This window comes from Hyla sarda, chromosome 2, assembly GCF_029499605.1.
Source record: "Hyla sarda isolate aHylSar1 chromosome 2, aHylSar1.hap1, whole genome shotgun sequence".
NCBI lineage: Eukaryota > Metazoa > Chordata > Amphibia > Anura > Hylidae > Hyla > Hyla sarda.
In genome coordinates this window covers 489301435-489319715 of record NC_079190.1, presented here as the reverse complement: position 1 = coordinate 489319715, position 18281 = coordinate 489301435, and the positions used below count along the sequence as shown (strand labels likewise).

Below are 18281 nucleotides of genomic sequence, written 5' to 3'. Positions count from 1 at the left end.
TTCGATTAGTCACGAACTTCTCTGCTCGGCAGTTGATGACTTATCCTGCGTAAATTAGTTCAGCCTTCAGGTGCTCCGGTGGTCTGGAAAAGGTGGATACAGTCCTAGGAAAGAGTCTCCTAGGACTGTATCCACCTTTTCCAGCCCACCGGAGCACCGGAAAGCTGAACTAATTTATGCGGGAAAAGTCATCAACTGCCGATCCGAGAAGTTCGTGACGAATCGAATTTACTGTAAGTTCGCTCATCTCTAATTGTTACTGTGGTGCTTTGTCTGTGGGGTGGTGTGGCCCGGAGCCAGGGGCTTGGTCGGGCAGCAGTGGGGCTGCCCAGCCACTGGGTCGTTCCCCCTGTGGGCATGGTGTTGCGGTGATGGTGGCTGCCGCCTGGCGCTATGCCAATGTTGGGTTAAGGACCCACTCTAAATAGGTGGCCTTGACGTGGCGAGTGGGCTTGTATTTTTTTATCAAAATGTATACTAACAATCTGTTCGTGTTTGAATTTATGCTGAGAAGCAAGTAGATCAAAATACAAATTGTGGATGTGCGGCTATTAGAGATGAGCGAACTTACAGTTAATTCGATTCGTCACGAACTTCTCGGCTCGGCAGTTGATGACTTTTCCTGCATAAATTAGTTCAGCTTTCAGGTGCTCCCGTGGGCTGGAAAAGGTGGATACATTCCTAGGAGACTCTTTCCTAGGACTGTATCCACCTTTTCCAGCCCACGGGAGCACCTGAAAGCTGAACTCATTTATGCAGGATAAGACATCAACTGCCGAGCCGAGAAGTTCGTGACGAATCAAATTTACTGTAAGTTCGCTCATCTCTAGCGGCTATGTTTCTTTTTCCTCTATTTTTGTACAGTACAGATTTAATGTTTATTTTTATTTTCATTTTCTTTTTACAGTTCCCCCCCCCCCATTTCCTAATAACTTATCCTCCCCCTTTTCCTTTTATAGCAGATGTGTCTCAAATATTTTTTCCATATTAGCGCCAAAAACTTTCTATTTTCTGATTGTAATTTTTATTTTATTTTATTTTTTGAGTAAATTATTATGGGGGCTGCCATCTTGCCTGAGCTGTTTTTACAGCATTTAGTGATATGCTTTACAGCAAGCCCCATGGACATAGGCGACACTAGACAGAACCTGTCCTCTTCACATGAATTTGAAAACATTACTGAACATTCTCTGAGACCTTTTTAGAGGTCATTCTATATGGAGGGGGGAGGCTGATCTCTGAGCATCAGCTATTTTTTTACCTCTCTACTAGAGTCACCTCTCACTGTTCTCCAATCTGTGCTGAGAAGGGAGGCATTACTGGGAAATAATCTGTACAGAACAGGAAGTATTAGCTTAGTTTTAGGCCTAGTAACTAGAGATGAGCGAACTTACAGTAAATTCGACTCGTCACGAACTTCTCGGCTCGGCAGTTGATGACTTATCCTGCATAAATTAGTTCAGCTTTCAGGTGCTCCGGTGGGCTGGAAAAGGTGGATACATTCCTAGGAAAGATTCTCCTAGGACTGTATCCACCTTTTCCAGCCCACGGGAGCACCTGAAGGCTGAACTAATTTATGCAGGATAAGTCATCAACTGCCGAGCCGAGAAGTTCGTGACAAGTCGAATTTACTGTAAGTTCGCTCATCTCTACTAGTAACCAGAAGGAAAACAGCAAGATTTTAGGATCATTATGAAATCTAGATAGTAAAATGAAAAATTTGAAAAAATATCACCAAAAAGGCTTTAAAAATATGGTTAACATAAAACTCTGATTTAAGCAATAGGTCATTTTCTGTTCACACATTTCCTTTAATTCATGTATTTTATTTCATTTTTATTTTTTATTAGATTTTTAAAATTGTTCCTTTTTAATTAAACTTTCAGTCCCCTCTCGCAGTGTATTGCCCTACATCTTTTAGAACACCCTTGACTAGGTCATCGAATGCCATCTAAACCTCTTGGCATCATCAGGGGGTAGTGAATGGAGTAAAAAGAGGCATAGATGTTGCGGTCACTTTTGACCACAGCATCTAGGGGGTTAAAAAGTGCCCCGTTCCCCGGCTGGTGGGGAGGTCCGTCCATTTCTCTGCAAAGACTTCTATTTCAAATGTTGTTTTTAATGACACTAACGATTTAAAGGGGGTACTCCACCCCTAGACATCTTACCCTCTATCCAAAGGGATCCCTGCGATCTCCCTGCTGCACCGGGCATCATTTAGAGTGCCGGGTGCATCGCCGGATGCTCATGACGTCACGGCCATGTCCCACTCGTGACTTCATGACCACGCCCCCTCAATGCAAGTCTATGGGAGGGGGCGTGACGTCCGTCACGCCCCCTCCCATAGACTTGCATTGAGGGGGCACGGCTGTGATGTCACGAGCTGGGCGTGACGTCCCAAGCCTCCGCCCCGCATCGCCAGTCATCTGGCACGGAGTGAAGTTTGCTCAGTGCATCGGATGTCTGAGGTGCCGCAGCCAAGATCGCGGGGGTCCCCAGCGGCGGGACTCCCGCGATCAGACATCTTATCCCCTATACTTTGAATAGGGGATAAGATGTCTAGGGGCCGAGTACCCCTTTAAAGGGTCCTACTGCATAGATGATCTCTCAGTTTGGTTCTTTGCTAAAACCATACAATATCATAAATGACCACACATCTTTGGTAACGTCAAACTTTATTTTGACATAAAAAACTACATCTCACAGGGAAAAATACTCATCATTAAATCAACACGCGTTAAGGCCAACACTGACATAAAGGCATCGCGGCTTTGGATTTTACATCTACCAGGGGACAACCTTCTTCTCACTGACCAGCTCCCCATAAGGTGATTCCGCGGAGACTGGGAGGAGAGCCAAATATACTGGGGTCACGGCACCTTCATCAGGAGACTTGGTGGCATTAGGACCCGCCATATCAGTCCTCACCCACCCTGGGCAGCAGGCATTGAGAATTATGCCCTCTCCTTTCCTGGTCTTCTTAAGTTCCCGTGCTTGAATTCTGGACAACACTGTTACCCCGATTTTGGACACCCCATAAGCAGTGTTCGGCCAGCCCCTTTCTTGATGGGCTCCATTCTTGGCATCCTCAACAAACTTCTCCATAAGTTTCGTCAGCTCGTCCTCTGTGATGGTGTCACTGCGGAATTTCTCCTGAAGTTGGGGGCTGCACTTGGCGAGAGCAGAGGGGCTCACCATGCTGGAGACATTGACAACTCTTCCTGTCAGAGCACAAATATATGGTGTTAAAACAGCAGGACCCCATGAAGAAGTCATCTAACAGATCTATGGGGGCTACCTAACAGTCTCTCTTAGGGTGGGTTCACACTACGTTTTGATGATCTGGTCACCAGATCCAGCTGGGGGGAGTGAAAACTGGGCGCTCCCGTATCTCTTTAATTTGACTCAGATAGTGACTTTGGTCGGCTCATTTTTGCCCCGTATCCGTTTTTGTGACCGGACCAGACCGCTGCATCCAACGGTTTTAGGTCACACAGCCGGATACAGGGCAAAAATGAGCCGACCGGAGTCACTATCCGAGTCAAATTAATGAGCTGACCGGATGGTTGGGATACGGGAGCACCCGGTTTTCACTCCCCCCCCAGCCGGATCTGGTGACCGTATAGTCAAAACGTAGTGTGAACTCAGACTTAGCCTGAGGTATAACCTGTAGCTTCAGGGCCCCAATTCAAGATCTGTAAATGGGCCCCATGTATAATACTGGTGTTTTCTTATGGAACAGAGATGCTTTTGGGCCTCCCTCTGGCATCAGGGCTAGGGTTGCCACCTTTCTTGCAAAAAAATAAAAAATAAATAAATAAATATCGGCCATGCTAATGTGCATAATTAATTATTTTGTCCAATTCCGACCCCTATAACTTTTTTAATTCTCCTTATACGGGCCTGTATGAGGGCTAATTTTTTTTGTGCCCTGATCTGTAGTTTTGAACAGTACCATTTTTTATTTTTTTTTTTATTTTTTTATTCTTATAAAAATTCGGGAGTTGCAGTTAGTTACCAAGTACAACTCCCAGCATGCCGATACAGCCTGTGGCTCAGCAGCTGCCCCAAACGAAAACGACAGCTCCCAGCATGTTGGAATATATAATAGTATAGGTCAATGTTTCCCAACCAGGGGTGCCTCCAGCTGTTGCAAAACTACAACTCCCAGCATGTTGGACTATATAGTAGTATATAGTCATAGCATGTGAAGAGAAAGAATGCTCACGGCACTCGATGCGCTGACATCATATATCTTCTTTATTCGGACAAGGGGGATACACATCGGGAGTGGAGACGGGGGAACAGGCCAACGACCACTGGAAGCTGCGCTTGAGGCGAAATGGTCGTTGGCCTGTTCCCCCCCCCTGTCTCCACTCCCGATGTGTATCCCCCTTGTCCGAATAAAGAAGATATATGATGTCAGTGCATCGAGTGCCGTGAGCATTCTTTCTCTTCACATGCTGTGATTACTTGCCTCTACTTTATGGTTCACTGAGCACCGAAAGACTGACACCAGGATTTCGGCTATCATATCTCGGCACCTCTCCAGGTGCAGGTGTTACATTGCTGAACATTAGGCAGTGCCGCCCCGTGGCTCTATCTTGCTATATAGTAGTATATAGTATCAGTCAGTGTTTCCCAACACGGGGTGCCTCCAGCCAGGGCCGGCCTTTGGGGTGTGCGAGCTGTGCGGCCGCACAGGGCGCCATAGCAACAGGCGTGCCGGGCGGCCGACACAGCTTGCAGTGTAACAGGCCAGTGTAGTGAAGAAAACGGTGTCTTGAAGCGTTCTGTGTCCCAAAGAGCTGATCAAAGTGCTGAGACACTGTGCTGAGACACTGTGCTGAGACACTGTGCTGAGACACTGTGCTGAGACACTGTGCTGAGTGCTGAGACACTGTGTTGAGACACTGTGCTGAGACACTGTGCTGAGACACTGTGCTGAGACACTGTGCTGAGTACTGAGACACTGTGCTGAGACACTGTGCTGAGTGCTGACACACTGTGCTGAGTGCTGAGACACTGTGCTGAGACACTGTGCTGAGTACTGAGACACTGTGCTGAGACACTGTGCTGAGTGCTGAGACACTGTGCTGAGTGCTGAGACACTGTGCTGAGACACTGTGCTGAGTGCTGAGACACTGTGCTGAGTACTGAGACACTGTGCTGAGACACTGTGCTGAGTGCTGAGTGCTGAGTCACTGTGCTGAGTGCTGAGTGCTGAGTCACTGTGCTCAGTGCTGAGACACTGTGCTGAGTCACTGTGCTGAGTGCTGAGACACTGTGCTGAGTCACTGTGCTGAGACACTGTGCTGAGTGCTGAGACACTGTGCTGAGTGCTGAGACACTGTGCTGAGTCACTGTGATTGGTTGATTTGGGGGGGGGGGGGGGGGGGGGAGGGGGGGTGGTGCAGTCTCACTCTGCTCTGCTCACTGCTACAGCCTTACAACCTGGACACCGATTTCTTCAAACCCTACAGTCTAATCTACTCAACTTTTCCAGATTTCTGATTATGAGTGACAGGGGACTGAGTAATAAGAACATGGGACTGGTGAAGGGGGGGGTGTCTGAATCTGCTTAACCCCTTAAGGACACAGGACGTAAATGTACGTCCTGGTGCGGTGGTACTTAACGCACCAGGACGTACATTTACGTCCTGTGCATAACCGCGGGCATCGGAGCGATGCCAGTGTCATGCGCGGCTGATCCCGGCTGCTGATCGCAGCCAGGTACCCGCCGGCAATGGCCGACGCCCGCGATCTCGCGGGCGTCCGCCATTAACCCCTCAGGTGCCGGGATCAATACAGATCCCGGCATCTGCGGCAGTGCGCGATTTGAATGAATGATCGAATCGCCCGCAGCGCTGCTGCGGGGATCCGATCATTCATAACACCGCACGGAGGTCCCCTCTCCTTCCTCCGTCCGTCTCCTGCTCTGGTCTGAGATCGAGCAGACCAGAGCAGAAGATGACCGAAAACACTGATCTGTTCTATGTCCTATACATAGAACAGATCAGTATTAGCAATCATGGTATTGCTATGAATAGTCCCCTATGGGGACTATTCAAATGTAAAAATAAATGTAAAAAAATGTAAAAGTAAAAGTAAAAAAAAAGTGAAAAATCCCCTCCCCCAATAAAAAAAGTAAAACGTCCGTTTTTTCCTATTTTACCCCCAAAAAGCGTAATTTTTTTTTATAGACATATTTGGTATCGCCGCATGCGTAAATGTCCAAACTATTAAAATAAAATGTTAATGATCCCGTACGGTGAACGGCGTGAACGTAAAAAAAAAAAAAAAGTCCAAAATTCCTACTTTTTTAATACATTTTATAAAAAAAAAAATTATAAAAAATGTATTCATAGTTTTTTATATGCAAATGTGGTATCAAAAAAAAAATTACAGATCATGGCGCAAAAAATGAGCCCCCATACCGCCGCTTATACGGAAAAATAAAAAAGTTAGAGGTCATCAAAATAAAGGGATTATAAACATACTAATTTGGTTAAAAAGTTTGTGATTTTTTTTAAGCGCAACAATAATATAAAAGTATGTAATAATGGGTATCATTTTAATCGTATTGACCCTCAGAATAAAGAACACACGTCATTTTTACCATAAATTGTACGGCGTGAAAACGAAACCTTCCAAAATTAGCAAAATTGCGTTTTTCGTTTTAATTTCCCCACAAAAATAGTGTTTTTTGGTTGCGCCATACATTTTATGATATAATGAGTGATGTCATTACAAAGGACAACTGGTCGCGCAAAAAACAAGCCCTCATACTAGTCTGTGGATGAAAATATAAAAGAGTTATGATTTTTAGAAGGCGAGGAGGAAAAAATGAAAACGTAAAAATTTTATTGTCTGAGTCCTTAAGGCCAAAATGGGCTGAGTCCTTAAGGGGTTAAAGAGATTAACTTTGGGCAATAGTTTGGAAACCCCCAGCGATCAGTATTCTGCACGTTAGCAGTTTTACTGCAGTGCCACCACTGGTGAAACTAAGCATTACACAGTGCTCAATAAAACCAATGAGCTATCCATGTACTGCTCGGACGTGTTACGTGTTTTCACAATGTGTCCTTAAGGGGTTAAGGGGGACTGGTGAAGGTGGAGGGCCTGATTAAGGGGGGTCTGCGTCTGATTAAGGGGGGGCAGGGGACTGATTAAAGGGATACTCCCATGGAAAACTTTTTATTTTATTTTTTAAATCAACTGGTGCCAGAAACTTAAATAGATTTGTAAATCACTTCTATTAAAAAATCTTAATCCTTCCAGTACTTTTTAGGGGCTGTATACTAAAGAAAAATCCCAAAAAATGAAAAATGCTTTTCCTCTGATTTCATGACCACAGTGCTCTCTGCTGACCTCTGCTGTCCATTTTAGGAACTGTCCAGAGCAGTATATGTTTGCTATGGGGATTTTCTCCTGCTCTGGACAGTTCCTAAAATAGACAGCAGAGAGCACTGTGGTCATGACATCAGAGGAAATGCATTTCTTTTTTGGATTTCTCTTTAGTATACAGCCCCTAAAAAGTACTGGAAGGATTAAGATTTTTTTTTTAATAGAAGTGATTTACAAATCTGTTTAACTTTTTGGCACCAGTTGATTTATAAAAAAATAAAAATAAAGTTTTCCATGGGAGTACCCCTTTAAGGGGGACAGGGACAAAAAAAACAAAGATTTTTTTCCTCTTTGTGTATGTTTATGGGGTAATAGGGGGGGGGGGGGGGCGCCTCAAGGTTAGCTCGCACAGGGCGCATGAACACCTAAGGCCGGCCTTGCCCTCAGCTGTTGCAAAACTACAACTCCCAGCATGCCCGGACAGCCATTGGTAAAATACCGGCCAGGTGGCAACCCTAATTGAAAGGCGACAAACAATATGGCTGCACCTCCTGTTCACACTTTTATAAAAAAATATGTCTGCACCCAAGTGAAAAGAAATGGTGGAGGGACACCTAAAATAGTCCGTAACCTGAAATAGTCCATAACTATCACTGTATACTAACCATTTGGCTTGATAAGTGGAAGAAGCTCATTGGAGACATCTCGCGTGCCAATGTAGTTGGTCCTTAGAGTCACTTCAGCTTGGGCGGCAAATGGGGTTGTGTCAGCAACTGGAAACAAAGAACATGGAAATTAAAAGCGGTTTAGGCCATGCTGAGGTTAAATAAATTGCATTTTTTTGGTATGGATTCAATAGGCATCAAAGGATATACAGTGATCCCTCAACTTACAATGGCCTCAACATACAATAGTTTCCACATACAATGGTCTTTTCTGGACCATTGTAACTTGAAACCAGACTCAACATACAATGCTTTGGAATCGGCAAAACGTGTCAATGGCTGGAAGAACTGACCAATCAGAATGGATATTTCACTGGTAAAACCCCTGTGCATGCACTGAATGGTATCTGGTAGCGCCCCCTACAGTACAGGGAGGTATTACATGTTCTGTACTCTTTACCTGTGCCAGGGTTGGCTTCTCCTTTGGGCATTAGGTGAGGGCGGCGCCATTTTCCTTTTTTTTAGGACACTGTGTACTGTACAGGACCCTGAAGAAGCTTCCGTCCTCTACATAGACCAGTGTTTCCCAAAGGGGTTGCCTCCAGCTGTTGCAAAATTACAACTCCCAGCATGCCCGGACAGCCTTTGGCTGTCCGGGCATGCTGGGAGTTGTAATTTTGCAACAGCTGGAGGCACCTTGGTTGGGAAACACTGACATAGACAGTGATTACAGCTCCCATCAGATCTTTCTTACTTTTATATGTAAGGATTTGCTTTATCTATATTAGTTATCTACTTATTTATCTTTAATCCTCACTTTTTCCTATTTTTGGGTGACATTTTGGTGGCTTCAGAACCAATTACCAGGTTTCCATAGAGTTCTGGTCTCAACATACAATGGTTTCAACATACAATGGTCGTCCTGGAACCGATTAATATTGTAACTTGAGGGACCACTGTACTTTGCCATCAGTTTTTTTTTTTGTTATAATGTAAGTCAATAGGAAACAGATTGTGCCGAGCGGAATTTTTCAGATGGATTCTGCTCCGAAATTCCGCTGTGTGAACAAGGCCTAAGGGAGATGATCTAAAACGGTCTAGCAGTAGATCTGTGTCTGCAGCAACCAGTTTACCAGAGCTTGTAAAGATATTAAAGGGGTACTCCGTTTGAAACATCTTATCCCCTATCCAAAGGATAAGGGGATAAGATGTTAGATTGCGGGGGTCTTGTTTCTGGGGACCCCCGCAATCTCCGGGCCGGCAGCATCGGCGCCTGGAACACGGAAGCATTGCCAGTCATCAGGCACAGAGTGGAGTGCATCGAATGACAGGGGGGTGCCGTGGCAGCAACAGGACCCCCGCGATCTAACATCTTATCCCCTATCCTTTGGATAGGGATAAGATGTTTCCAGCGGAGTACCCCTTTAAAGCTGAATCAGACTAAAAACACATCATAAAATGTACAACAAGAAATGGATGTTACATAGAAAGAAAACACAAAAACAAAACAAAGAACACTTTTCTTTTGCTCCCCTCCCCCTCTTGCACAATTTAAAGGGGTTACTCAGACTGATGGTCTATCCTGCCCCCTACCAGATCAGCCATCTGGAGGGGCCATGTTGCTTGCATGACAGCCGCAGCCTCTTCAGTGTTTAGCAGCGCTAGTGCTACTATATGCAGCAGGTGTGGACGGTACTGTACTGTACTGTAGTGTTGTCCTGTTCACCTAAAGAGGCTGCAACGCTCACACGAGGAACATGGTCGCTCCAGACCGCTGATCAGCGGGGGAGTCGAGAGCCAACTAAATTGTTGCAAAAACACACTTTAAAGGACGATCAGCTCTTAACCTTAACCTGAAATGACTTTATACTTCCAGCCTTGTAGATTGTTATCCACAAAATTCAAAACATTTTCATTGGGACCGTTCCAGGAATCTAAATGTAAGGACATTTATTCTTCTTAAAGAGAACCTGTCACTGGATTTAAATGGGACACTACGATCTACTCTGAAACGTTCTGGTGTTTTAGAGAAATCATAGTTAAAAAAAAAAAAAAAAAGCCACCGGGAAAGGGTAAGTAGTCACGGAGGGGGTCGGTGGTCGGTCCCCATGGCTGCTTCCAAGCCCCCCCGCCATTTATCACGATCACAGGGTTTTAGCAAATACTTATACACCCCATGAGGGTGAGGTCACACGGAGTGCAGCCACAATGTATTTAACTCTGCGGATGTGGCGACAGCAGTCACTGGAGCAAGCTCCCTGCTGTGACCGGGTAGCTCTATGTGTCTGCTCATAGTGGCGGATTTCCAGCTACTACAAGCAGGCACTGTGTCTACAGAGGAAAATCCCCTGCTACGAGCAGACACACAGAGATACCCAGTCACAGCAAGGAGCTCACTTTTATGACTGCCGTCGGCACATCTGGAGCGTGAAATACGGTACGTTGCAGATGCGCTCAGTGGGACCCTACCCTAAAAGTACAATTTTAAAGCATCTTATTAAAATTCTGCAATGTCCTGTTGCTCTGTTATACCTCCAGGAAACACATGAGTAAACTGATAAGTGGGTCTTACCATTTACCCTTCATCAGTAGGGCATGTCCCTACACTATGTCTAGTCACTGCTAACAGACAATGTCAGGATTATAGTAACAACCATTTATTCATAGATTTCCAGGAAGAATAGCAGGGGAGAGCTATACAAATATGGAAATTAGAGTAAAGGGGGAGTTAAATTGGTTATCTAGTGGGGAGGGCAGGTGTTTTAGAATGTATGTTGGATGTTATATTTCTGAAAGAAATCGTGACGCTTGGGCCTGGAGTGGTAACAGGACCCAGAATGTCATACTGCCCTTTAGTATGACACTTTATAATGTAAGGCTGGGTTCATGCTGGGTTTTTGTCCCTGTTTTCACAGCACTATTGTGGTGGCCCAGTACAGAAGTGGCCATTCTGTACACTAATGGTCCTATCAGGAGGACTCAGTCCCAGTCCGTTGGCCTCCACACTGAGGACTCTCCTTACCCAGTCTGCATGTTAATGTATTATATTCATGTTAATGTGCCTTTAAGTATTGTTGATAAGCCTCTGTAATCAAGGAAGGTGCCAGTGACCAGGTGACTTGTTGGTGACCTATAGGATCCCTCAAAATTGCTCCCTTATATAGCAGGGAGGAGCTAGTTAGTTCAGTCCTCTGCTGAGGTACAGTCAAGTGAAGACCTAAGAGTGTCTGGTGTTCCTGAGGGAGACCAAGGCCTAACCACGCAGCCACAATCCGTGGAACTCCCTACAGGTGAAAGTCAAAGCCTGGTAAGCCTAAATAAAAGGGGAGAAGTCTAGTCAGCATAGTAAAGTCTAAAAGCAGCGTGGGACTGCATAATCGAGTCCAAGTCCAATACAAGTCTCAGGGAGTCCGTAAGTCTCCTAAAGTCCACTGGTCACCTCCTTTGGCCTAAACTGAGCTGTAAAGACTTTAACATCTGTCTGCCTCAGTAAAGATGGCATTGTTCTGTAACCTTGCATTTTTGTGATTATTTGCCCCGCGCCTGGCCCAGGAATCAGCGGCCATACCTCGGGTGGTGTAGAGGATAACCACACCATGGCGTCACGAATACCAAGGGTTAAAAACATCTGCCCTTCATCACACTATGTTTATTGTGCTGTATACAAAAACTTAGTCAACTACGCTATAGTATATGGTCGGCAAGTATACTCTATTGGGGAGATTTATTAAAACCCGTGACCTGTTGCCCATAGCAGCTAATCTGATCGCTTCTTTCATTTTTCAGAGACCTTTTTAAAAAACGAAAGAAGCCATCTGATTGGTTTCTATGGGCAACTGGTCAACTTTTCCTTTGCACAGGTTTTGATAAATCTCGCCATATATGTTACATTATTATTATTTTTTTTTAATGTAAGTGAATAGGAAACTGATTCTGCTGTATGGCATATAGGGTTAACATATATATATTTTTTCCTTTTTTTTTTAAGTGTATAAAAGGTATATTTTAAATGGACAAAAAAATGTAGCCTGAGTTTCATAATAAAAACCAGAACGCCAGGTTATCGTGTAAATACAACTCAGCATGACTGTGCATTTCTAGAGCACTGTACAGACAACAGTATTGGATGATCACAGGGGATGGAGTTTCACGGTAATGAACACAAAATGAAGCCAAATGACATGTTAGGAAATTGCTTAGACAACAATTTAATCATAAACGCCTGCAATCGTAATCTCCGTATTAAAGGGTTATGTAAGTACTTTTTTTATTTGACTGGGCTTCAGGGGCTGTAAAGTTAGTGTAGTTCATAATATAGTATCTGTGTTTCATGGTGGTCTCGCAATTCTTCTGTGATTTTACCCCCCAATGTTTATTTTCAACAGCATAAAAAAGTGTTGTCTCAGGTTTTTCCAGGTTGCAGTGCGGCCTGAGACATTACATCACTAGTCAGGTGTTAAGAGGGAGCCTGTCTTTGCTTCAATGGGTGGAGCGACCGCTGGGTGGGAAGGAGATCATTTTGCATTGAATTGTAGGTTTGCAACAGCTGGAGGAACCCTGGTTAGAAAACACTGGTCTACTGCATGGAAGGGAGCACAGGTGTGTTTCAGTTAATTGGGCTGGCTGATGTGTGGGAGGGAGAAAATGTAACTCTTACAAACAAGGAATTATGGAACATGTAGTTTGAGGGAGGGAACTCCAACAGGAAATAACCAGTTCACAAATATATAGCCTCAGCATTATAGTAATCTCACAACATAGCCATTTAGATCCAAGACAAGCATGGATCCTTCCTAAGCATGTCCATCACTGTCTGGCAGGTAAGTACTAAAATCCCCTTATGGTGGAGAACCCCTTTATGGAGAAAGCAGCAGAGCAAGAAATCTGCAAGGAAATGACATACTTGGAGGATCTGATAAATAGAAGGATCTGTCATAGGAAGTCACTGACGATCATAAAAGCATACAGGGAAATTGCTGTGAATCTAATTCCTAAGGGTATGTTCACACAAGAGGGTTTCCCACTGCGGGTTTGAGCCATGGCGGGGCACCCTTATAGAGTGTTTCCCAACCAGGATGCCTCCAGCTGTTGCAAGACTACAACCCCCAGCATGCTGGGGGTTGTAGTGTTGCAATAGCTGGAGGCATCCTGGTTGGGAAACACTGTCCTAAGGTCTGTAGGTGTCTGCAGATTTATAGAAAAACACACTTCGTCTACATAAGGTTAGGTTTCTAGTGGGTTTGGACTTTCCGTCAGAGGTATCCATCCGAGAACGGGATGCCAACGTATACTGTGGCTGAGAGCAGCGGGCCCCATTGATTTTAATGGCCTGGACGGAGTCACAAGGGCCGTATACGCTATTTTAATTGGATTGGAAATGTTTTGAGTCCAGTAAAAAATAAAATCATTTAAAGGGTACCTCTCATCAAAAAAACTTTTGATATATTATAGATTAATGTATGCAGAATAACTTTACAATTGCATGTTATTAAAAAATATGCTTCTTTCTATTTAATTTTCCACTTTGAAGAAATGACCACTAGGGGTCTCCCTACCAGTCCTGGCAGCAAGCATTTCAGACTCATGCTGGAGTCCTAAACACTATGAGCTGCCAGTCTGCTTTGTTCACAAAGGAGAACACTCCGAGCTGCCAGCCTGCTTTGTTCACAGCCTGTTTGGCTGTGAACAAAGCAGGCTGGCAGCTCTGAGTGTTTAGGACTCCAGCATGAGTCAGAAATGCTTGCTGACAGGACTGATCGGGAAAAATACAATAGAAAGAAGCATATTTTTCATTAACATGCTATTGGGAAGTTATTCAGCATTCATTAATCTAAAATATATCAAAAGTTTATTTGATGAGAGGTCCCCTTTAAATGAATGGGGCCCGCTGTTCTCTGCCACAGTATATGTCGTCATTTCAAACACAACATGAACCTAGCCAGAGGCTAGCCTGAGCATTCCTGCCCCTGTTAATTGTATCAGTCGGCATCCTGCCGAAAACGCCAAAAAAACCATTTACTTCTATGGCCAAACTGAGTCAGCTTTTGGCGTATACTCTATTTTAGATGTACGGAAAGTGGTCACTAGGTGACTCAGTTTGTCCATAGAAGTAAATGGGGTCCGCTGTTAACTGTATACGTCGGCATCCTGTTTTCAATGTGATGCCGATGGGTACGATTAACGGGGACCGGAACGTAGGGTGGACCTAGCCATATATTGTACCTCCAGGAGAGGTTGTTTTTTGCCACTGGAGTGGATAACGTGGAGTCGTGGACAGACATGGCTCCCACTCCGCTTGCTCCATTCCAGCCTAGAGCTAATTACGCTCAGTAGGGAACCACCTGGGGGCGCTCTATAGGAGGGTCCGGAAAGTCCCAGGTGATGGTTCTCGATGTGAGAAGACACGGGGGACATGCCATGACATGGCAGGTTTTGGTTTGTGTGACAGTGAAGAGAGGCAACGCGGCCCTGGGGTATATGGGGGACCCCGGCCACGCTTCTGTGACACTCTTGGACCATCTACAAAACTGTTCTTTAGGGCAGGTCACACGGGGCACAATGGCAGTCACAGAGGGGGAGATTTATCAAAACCTGTGCAGAGGAAAACTTGCCCAGTTTCCCATAGCAACCAATCAGATCGCTTCTTTCATTTTTAGGAAGGCCTGCGAAAAATGAAAGAAACAATCTGATTGGTTGCTATGGGCAACTGGATAACTTTCTCTGCACAGGTTTTGATAAATCTCCCTCAGAGGGACCGTAACTGTGTGTCCGCTCGTAGCGGAGCATTTTTTTTTACAGCGGGAAATTCGCCACTACAACAGATCACGTGACAGATGCACTTAAAAGGGGTACTCCGCTGCTCAGCGTTTGGAACAAATTGTTCCGAATGCTAGAGCCGGGAGCTCGTGACGACATAGTCCCGCCCCCTCATGATGTCACGCCCCACCCCCTCAATGCAAGTCTATGGAAGGGGGCGTGACTGCTGTCACGCCCCCTCCCATAGACTTGCATTGAGGGGGCCCGGCGCTGGCTCCAGCACTCGGAACAGTTTGTTCCAAACGCTGAGCAGTGGAGTACTCGTTTAAAGGGGTATTCCAGGCAAAACTATATCTACTGGCTCCCGAAAGTTAAACAGATTTGTAAATTACTTCTATTAAATAATCTTAATCCTTCCAATAGTTATTAGCTTCTGAAGTTTTCTGTCTAACTGCTCAATGATGATGTCACGTCCCGGGAGCTGTGCATGATGGGAGAATATCCCCATAGGAGCTGCACAGCTCCCGGGACGCGAGTCATCAGAGAGCAGTTAGACAGAAAACAACAACTCAACTTCAGAAGCTAATAACTATTGGAAGGATTAAGATTTTTTAATAGAAGTAATTTACAAATCTGTTTAACTTTCCGGAGCCAGTTGATATATATAAAAAAAAGTTTTGGCCTGGAATACCCCTTTAAGGTAAGGCTGGATTCACGTTTTTTTTCCCCCCTCCATAACACTACATTAGTTTTGCTGTATACAAAAACTTAGTCAAAATACGCTATTGTATACGGCAAAAAATCTCTATACGAGGCAATCTTTTTCTTTTTTTTATTTATTTATTTTTCTCACTAATAGGAAATGGTTTCTGCTATTTTTTAACCCCCTTTTCAAGTGTATAAAACGTATACGTTAAACGGACACAAAAACGCAGTGTGAACCTAATAATATAATAAAAACCAGAAATACAGGTTGTCGTGTGGACACAACTCAGAATGACTGTGCATTTCAAGAACTCCTGCAGCAGGCGGGGACCGGTACAGACTATAGCGGTGTTTCCCAACCAGAGTACCTCCAGCTGTTGCAAAACTACAACTCCCAGCATGCCTGATGTATTCCTTGGGAATAGAACTCTGTATATGAATTTTTATAGTCTTTACTGGCTCACAATTAGGGTGGGTTCACACCAAGATATTGCTTTACGGTTTCGGCATACGGTTTCATAAAAAATAAATAAAATATATATATATATATATATATATATATATGCGCAACCATACAGAAAACCGTGCCCATAGACTTCCAATTCAAAACTGTATGAACCATAATGTATATGGTTGTCTCCGTTTTTCAAGCCATACGGTTTTTAACTTTTATTTTTTTTTTTTTTTCCGGACAGAAAACCGTGGGCTACCACGGTTTTTGGTCCGGCTGAAAAAAACGTACCGTATACGTTTATTTTTTTTAACATGGGAGTCAATGGGAACCGTATGTGTGTATGGTTCCATCTGGTTTTTGACTTTGCAGTTTTTTTTCTTGGAATTTCAATCAAACAAGTGAAACTTTATTCATAATGGTGTGAAAAAGTTAAAAACGTATACAGTTCTTTTCTTAAAGAAACGGATGCAACCGGACATAATTTTTCAAACCATATACGGGTTTTAACCGTATACAGATAAAAATTTGTACACGCGTTTTGATACAGTTTAGTCCGGTTTTGAGGAATCCGTTTAAAAAAAAAAAAAATTTTAAATCAAAAACCTGATACAGGAACTGTATTGCAAAAATGTAGTGTGAACCCAGCCTTAAGGACGGTATTATTATATATCAGGGTTTCCCAACCGCTGCGCCTCCAGCTGTTGCAAAACTACAACTCCTGGCATGCACGGACAGCCTTGTAGTCCTTCACTGCGGCTTTATGTGCTTCTAGGTGAGTTCACAGTGAAAAAGGACAACTTATATTAGTGGTCTCCAAACTGTGAACCTCCAGCTGTTGCGAAACTACAACTCCCAGCATGGCCGGACAGCCAACGGCTGTCCGGCCGTGCTGGGAGTTGTAGTTTCGCAACAGCTGGAGGTTCACAGTTTGGAGACCACTGACCTATACAGACGGGCACTTCAATATTATCTAGTATTGAGTTCCGGAGCCAATAAAACATACCTTTAAATGCAATGCCGGCGTTATTGATGAGCACATCCAGACCGCCATACTTTTCCTTTAGGAAATCCCGCAGAGCCCGGATACTGGTCAGGTCATTGATGTCCAGCTGATGGAAGAGCGGGGACAACCCCTCACCATTCAGGGCCTTGACGGCTTCTTCTCCAAGTTTGGGGTTCCTGGCTGTCAGATACACGTCCCCCTGGAACTGCTTGCACATGGCCCTGACCACCGCCAGTCCTACTCCCTTATTGCCCCCTGTGACTACTGCAACCCGCACGCCGGCCATGTTGACAGCACTTACTGCAAGTAGGAGAAGAGCAGAGGAAATGCACAGAGCAGAAGACAGAAAGGGCTTATTATCAATGCATGGAAGAACTGCTCCTCCCTGCAAGGCTTGGACTCTGCTCTGCCCCCTTGTCATAGATATGTGCAATGATGCTGCCATCTAGTGGCCAGAAAAGAGAACTCCCCTGCTGGGTTACATAAGGTAAATCCACATTGTCATTGGGGTATACATCAGGAAAAGCTCCCAACTAGAAATGAGCGAACTTACAGTAAATTCGATTCGTCACGAACTTCTCGGCTCGGCAGTTGATGACTTTTCCTGCATAAATTAGTTCAGCTTTCAGGTGCTCCGGTGGACTGGAAAAGGTGGATACAGTCCTAGGAGACTCTTTCCTAGGACTGTATCCACCTTTTCCAGCCCACCGGAGCACCTGAAAGCTGAACTAATTTACGCAGGAAAAGTCATCAACTGCCGAGCCGAGAAGTTCGTGACGAATCGAATTTACTGTAAGTTTGCTCATCTCTACTCCCAACACATGCGCCATCTATAGATTTGTACGGACCCAACATAGATAAAGAATCCTAATCATTAAAGGGGTACGCTGGTGGAAAACTTTTTTTTATTTTTTTTTTTAAATGACCTGGTGCCAGAAAGTTAAACAGATTTGTAAATTACTTCTATTAAAAAATCTTTACCCTTCCTGTACTTTTTAGCAGCTGTATGCTCCAGAGGAAGTTCTTTTCTTTTTTAATTTCTTTTCTGTCTGACCACAGTGCTCTCTGCTGACACCTCTGTCCGTATCAGGAACTGTCCAGAGCAGGAGAAAATCCCCATAGCAAACCTACGCTGCCTTGGACAGTTTCTGATACGGGCATCAGGTGTCAGTAGAGCACTGAGGACAAGACAAAAAAAAAATTCAAAAAGAACAGAATTTCCTCTGTAGCATACAGCTGCTAAAAAGTACTGGAAGGGTAAAGATTTTTTAATAGAAGTAGTTTACAAATCTGTTTAACTTTCTGGCACCAGTTGACATAAAGACCTAAAAAAAAAAAAATGTTTTCCCAG

The 18281-nt window shown here is 44.4% G+C and overlaps 2 protein-coding genes across 2 annotated transcripts in view; one reads left to right on the top strand and one right to left on the bottom strand.

The window, feature by feature from the left end:
* SETD4 (SET domain containing 4) overlaps window positions 1-18281 on the top strand; it is a 115228-nt gene that overhangs the window by 10527 nt on the left and 86420 nt on the right. The window lies entirely within an intron of this gene.
* On the bottom strand, window positions 2659-17325 carry CBR1 (carbonyl reductase 1). Its single transcript, XM_056559607.1, has 3 exons — window positions 16931-17325; window positions 8013-8120; window positions 2659-3221 (listed from the first exon to the last, which is right to left on the bottom strand). The coding sequence occupies exons 1-3, from the start codon at window positions 17214-17216 to the stop codon at window positions 2785-2787; spliced, it is 831 nt and encodes a 276-aa protein (XP_056415582.1). The 5' UTR covers window positions 17217-17325; the 3' UTR covers window positions 2659-2784.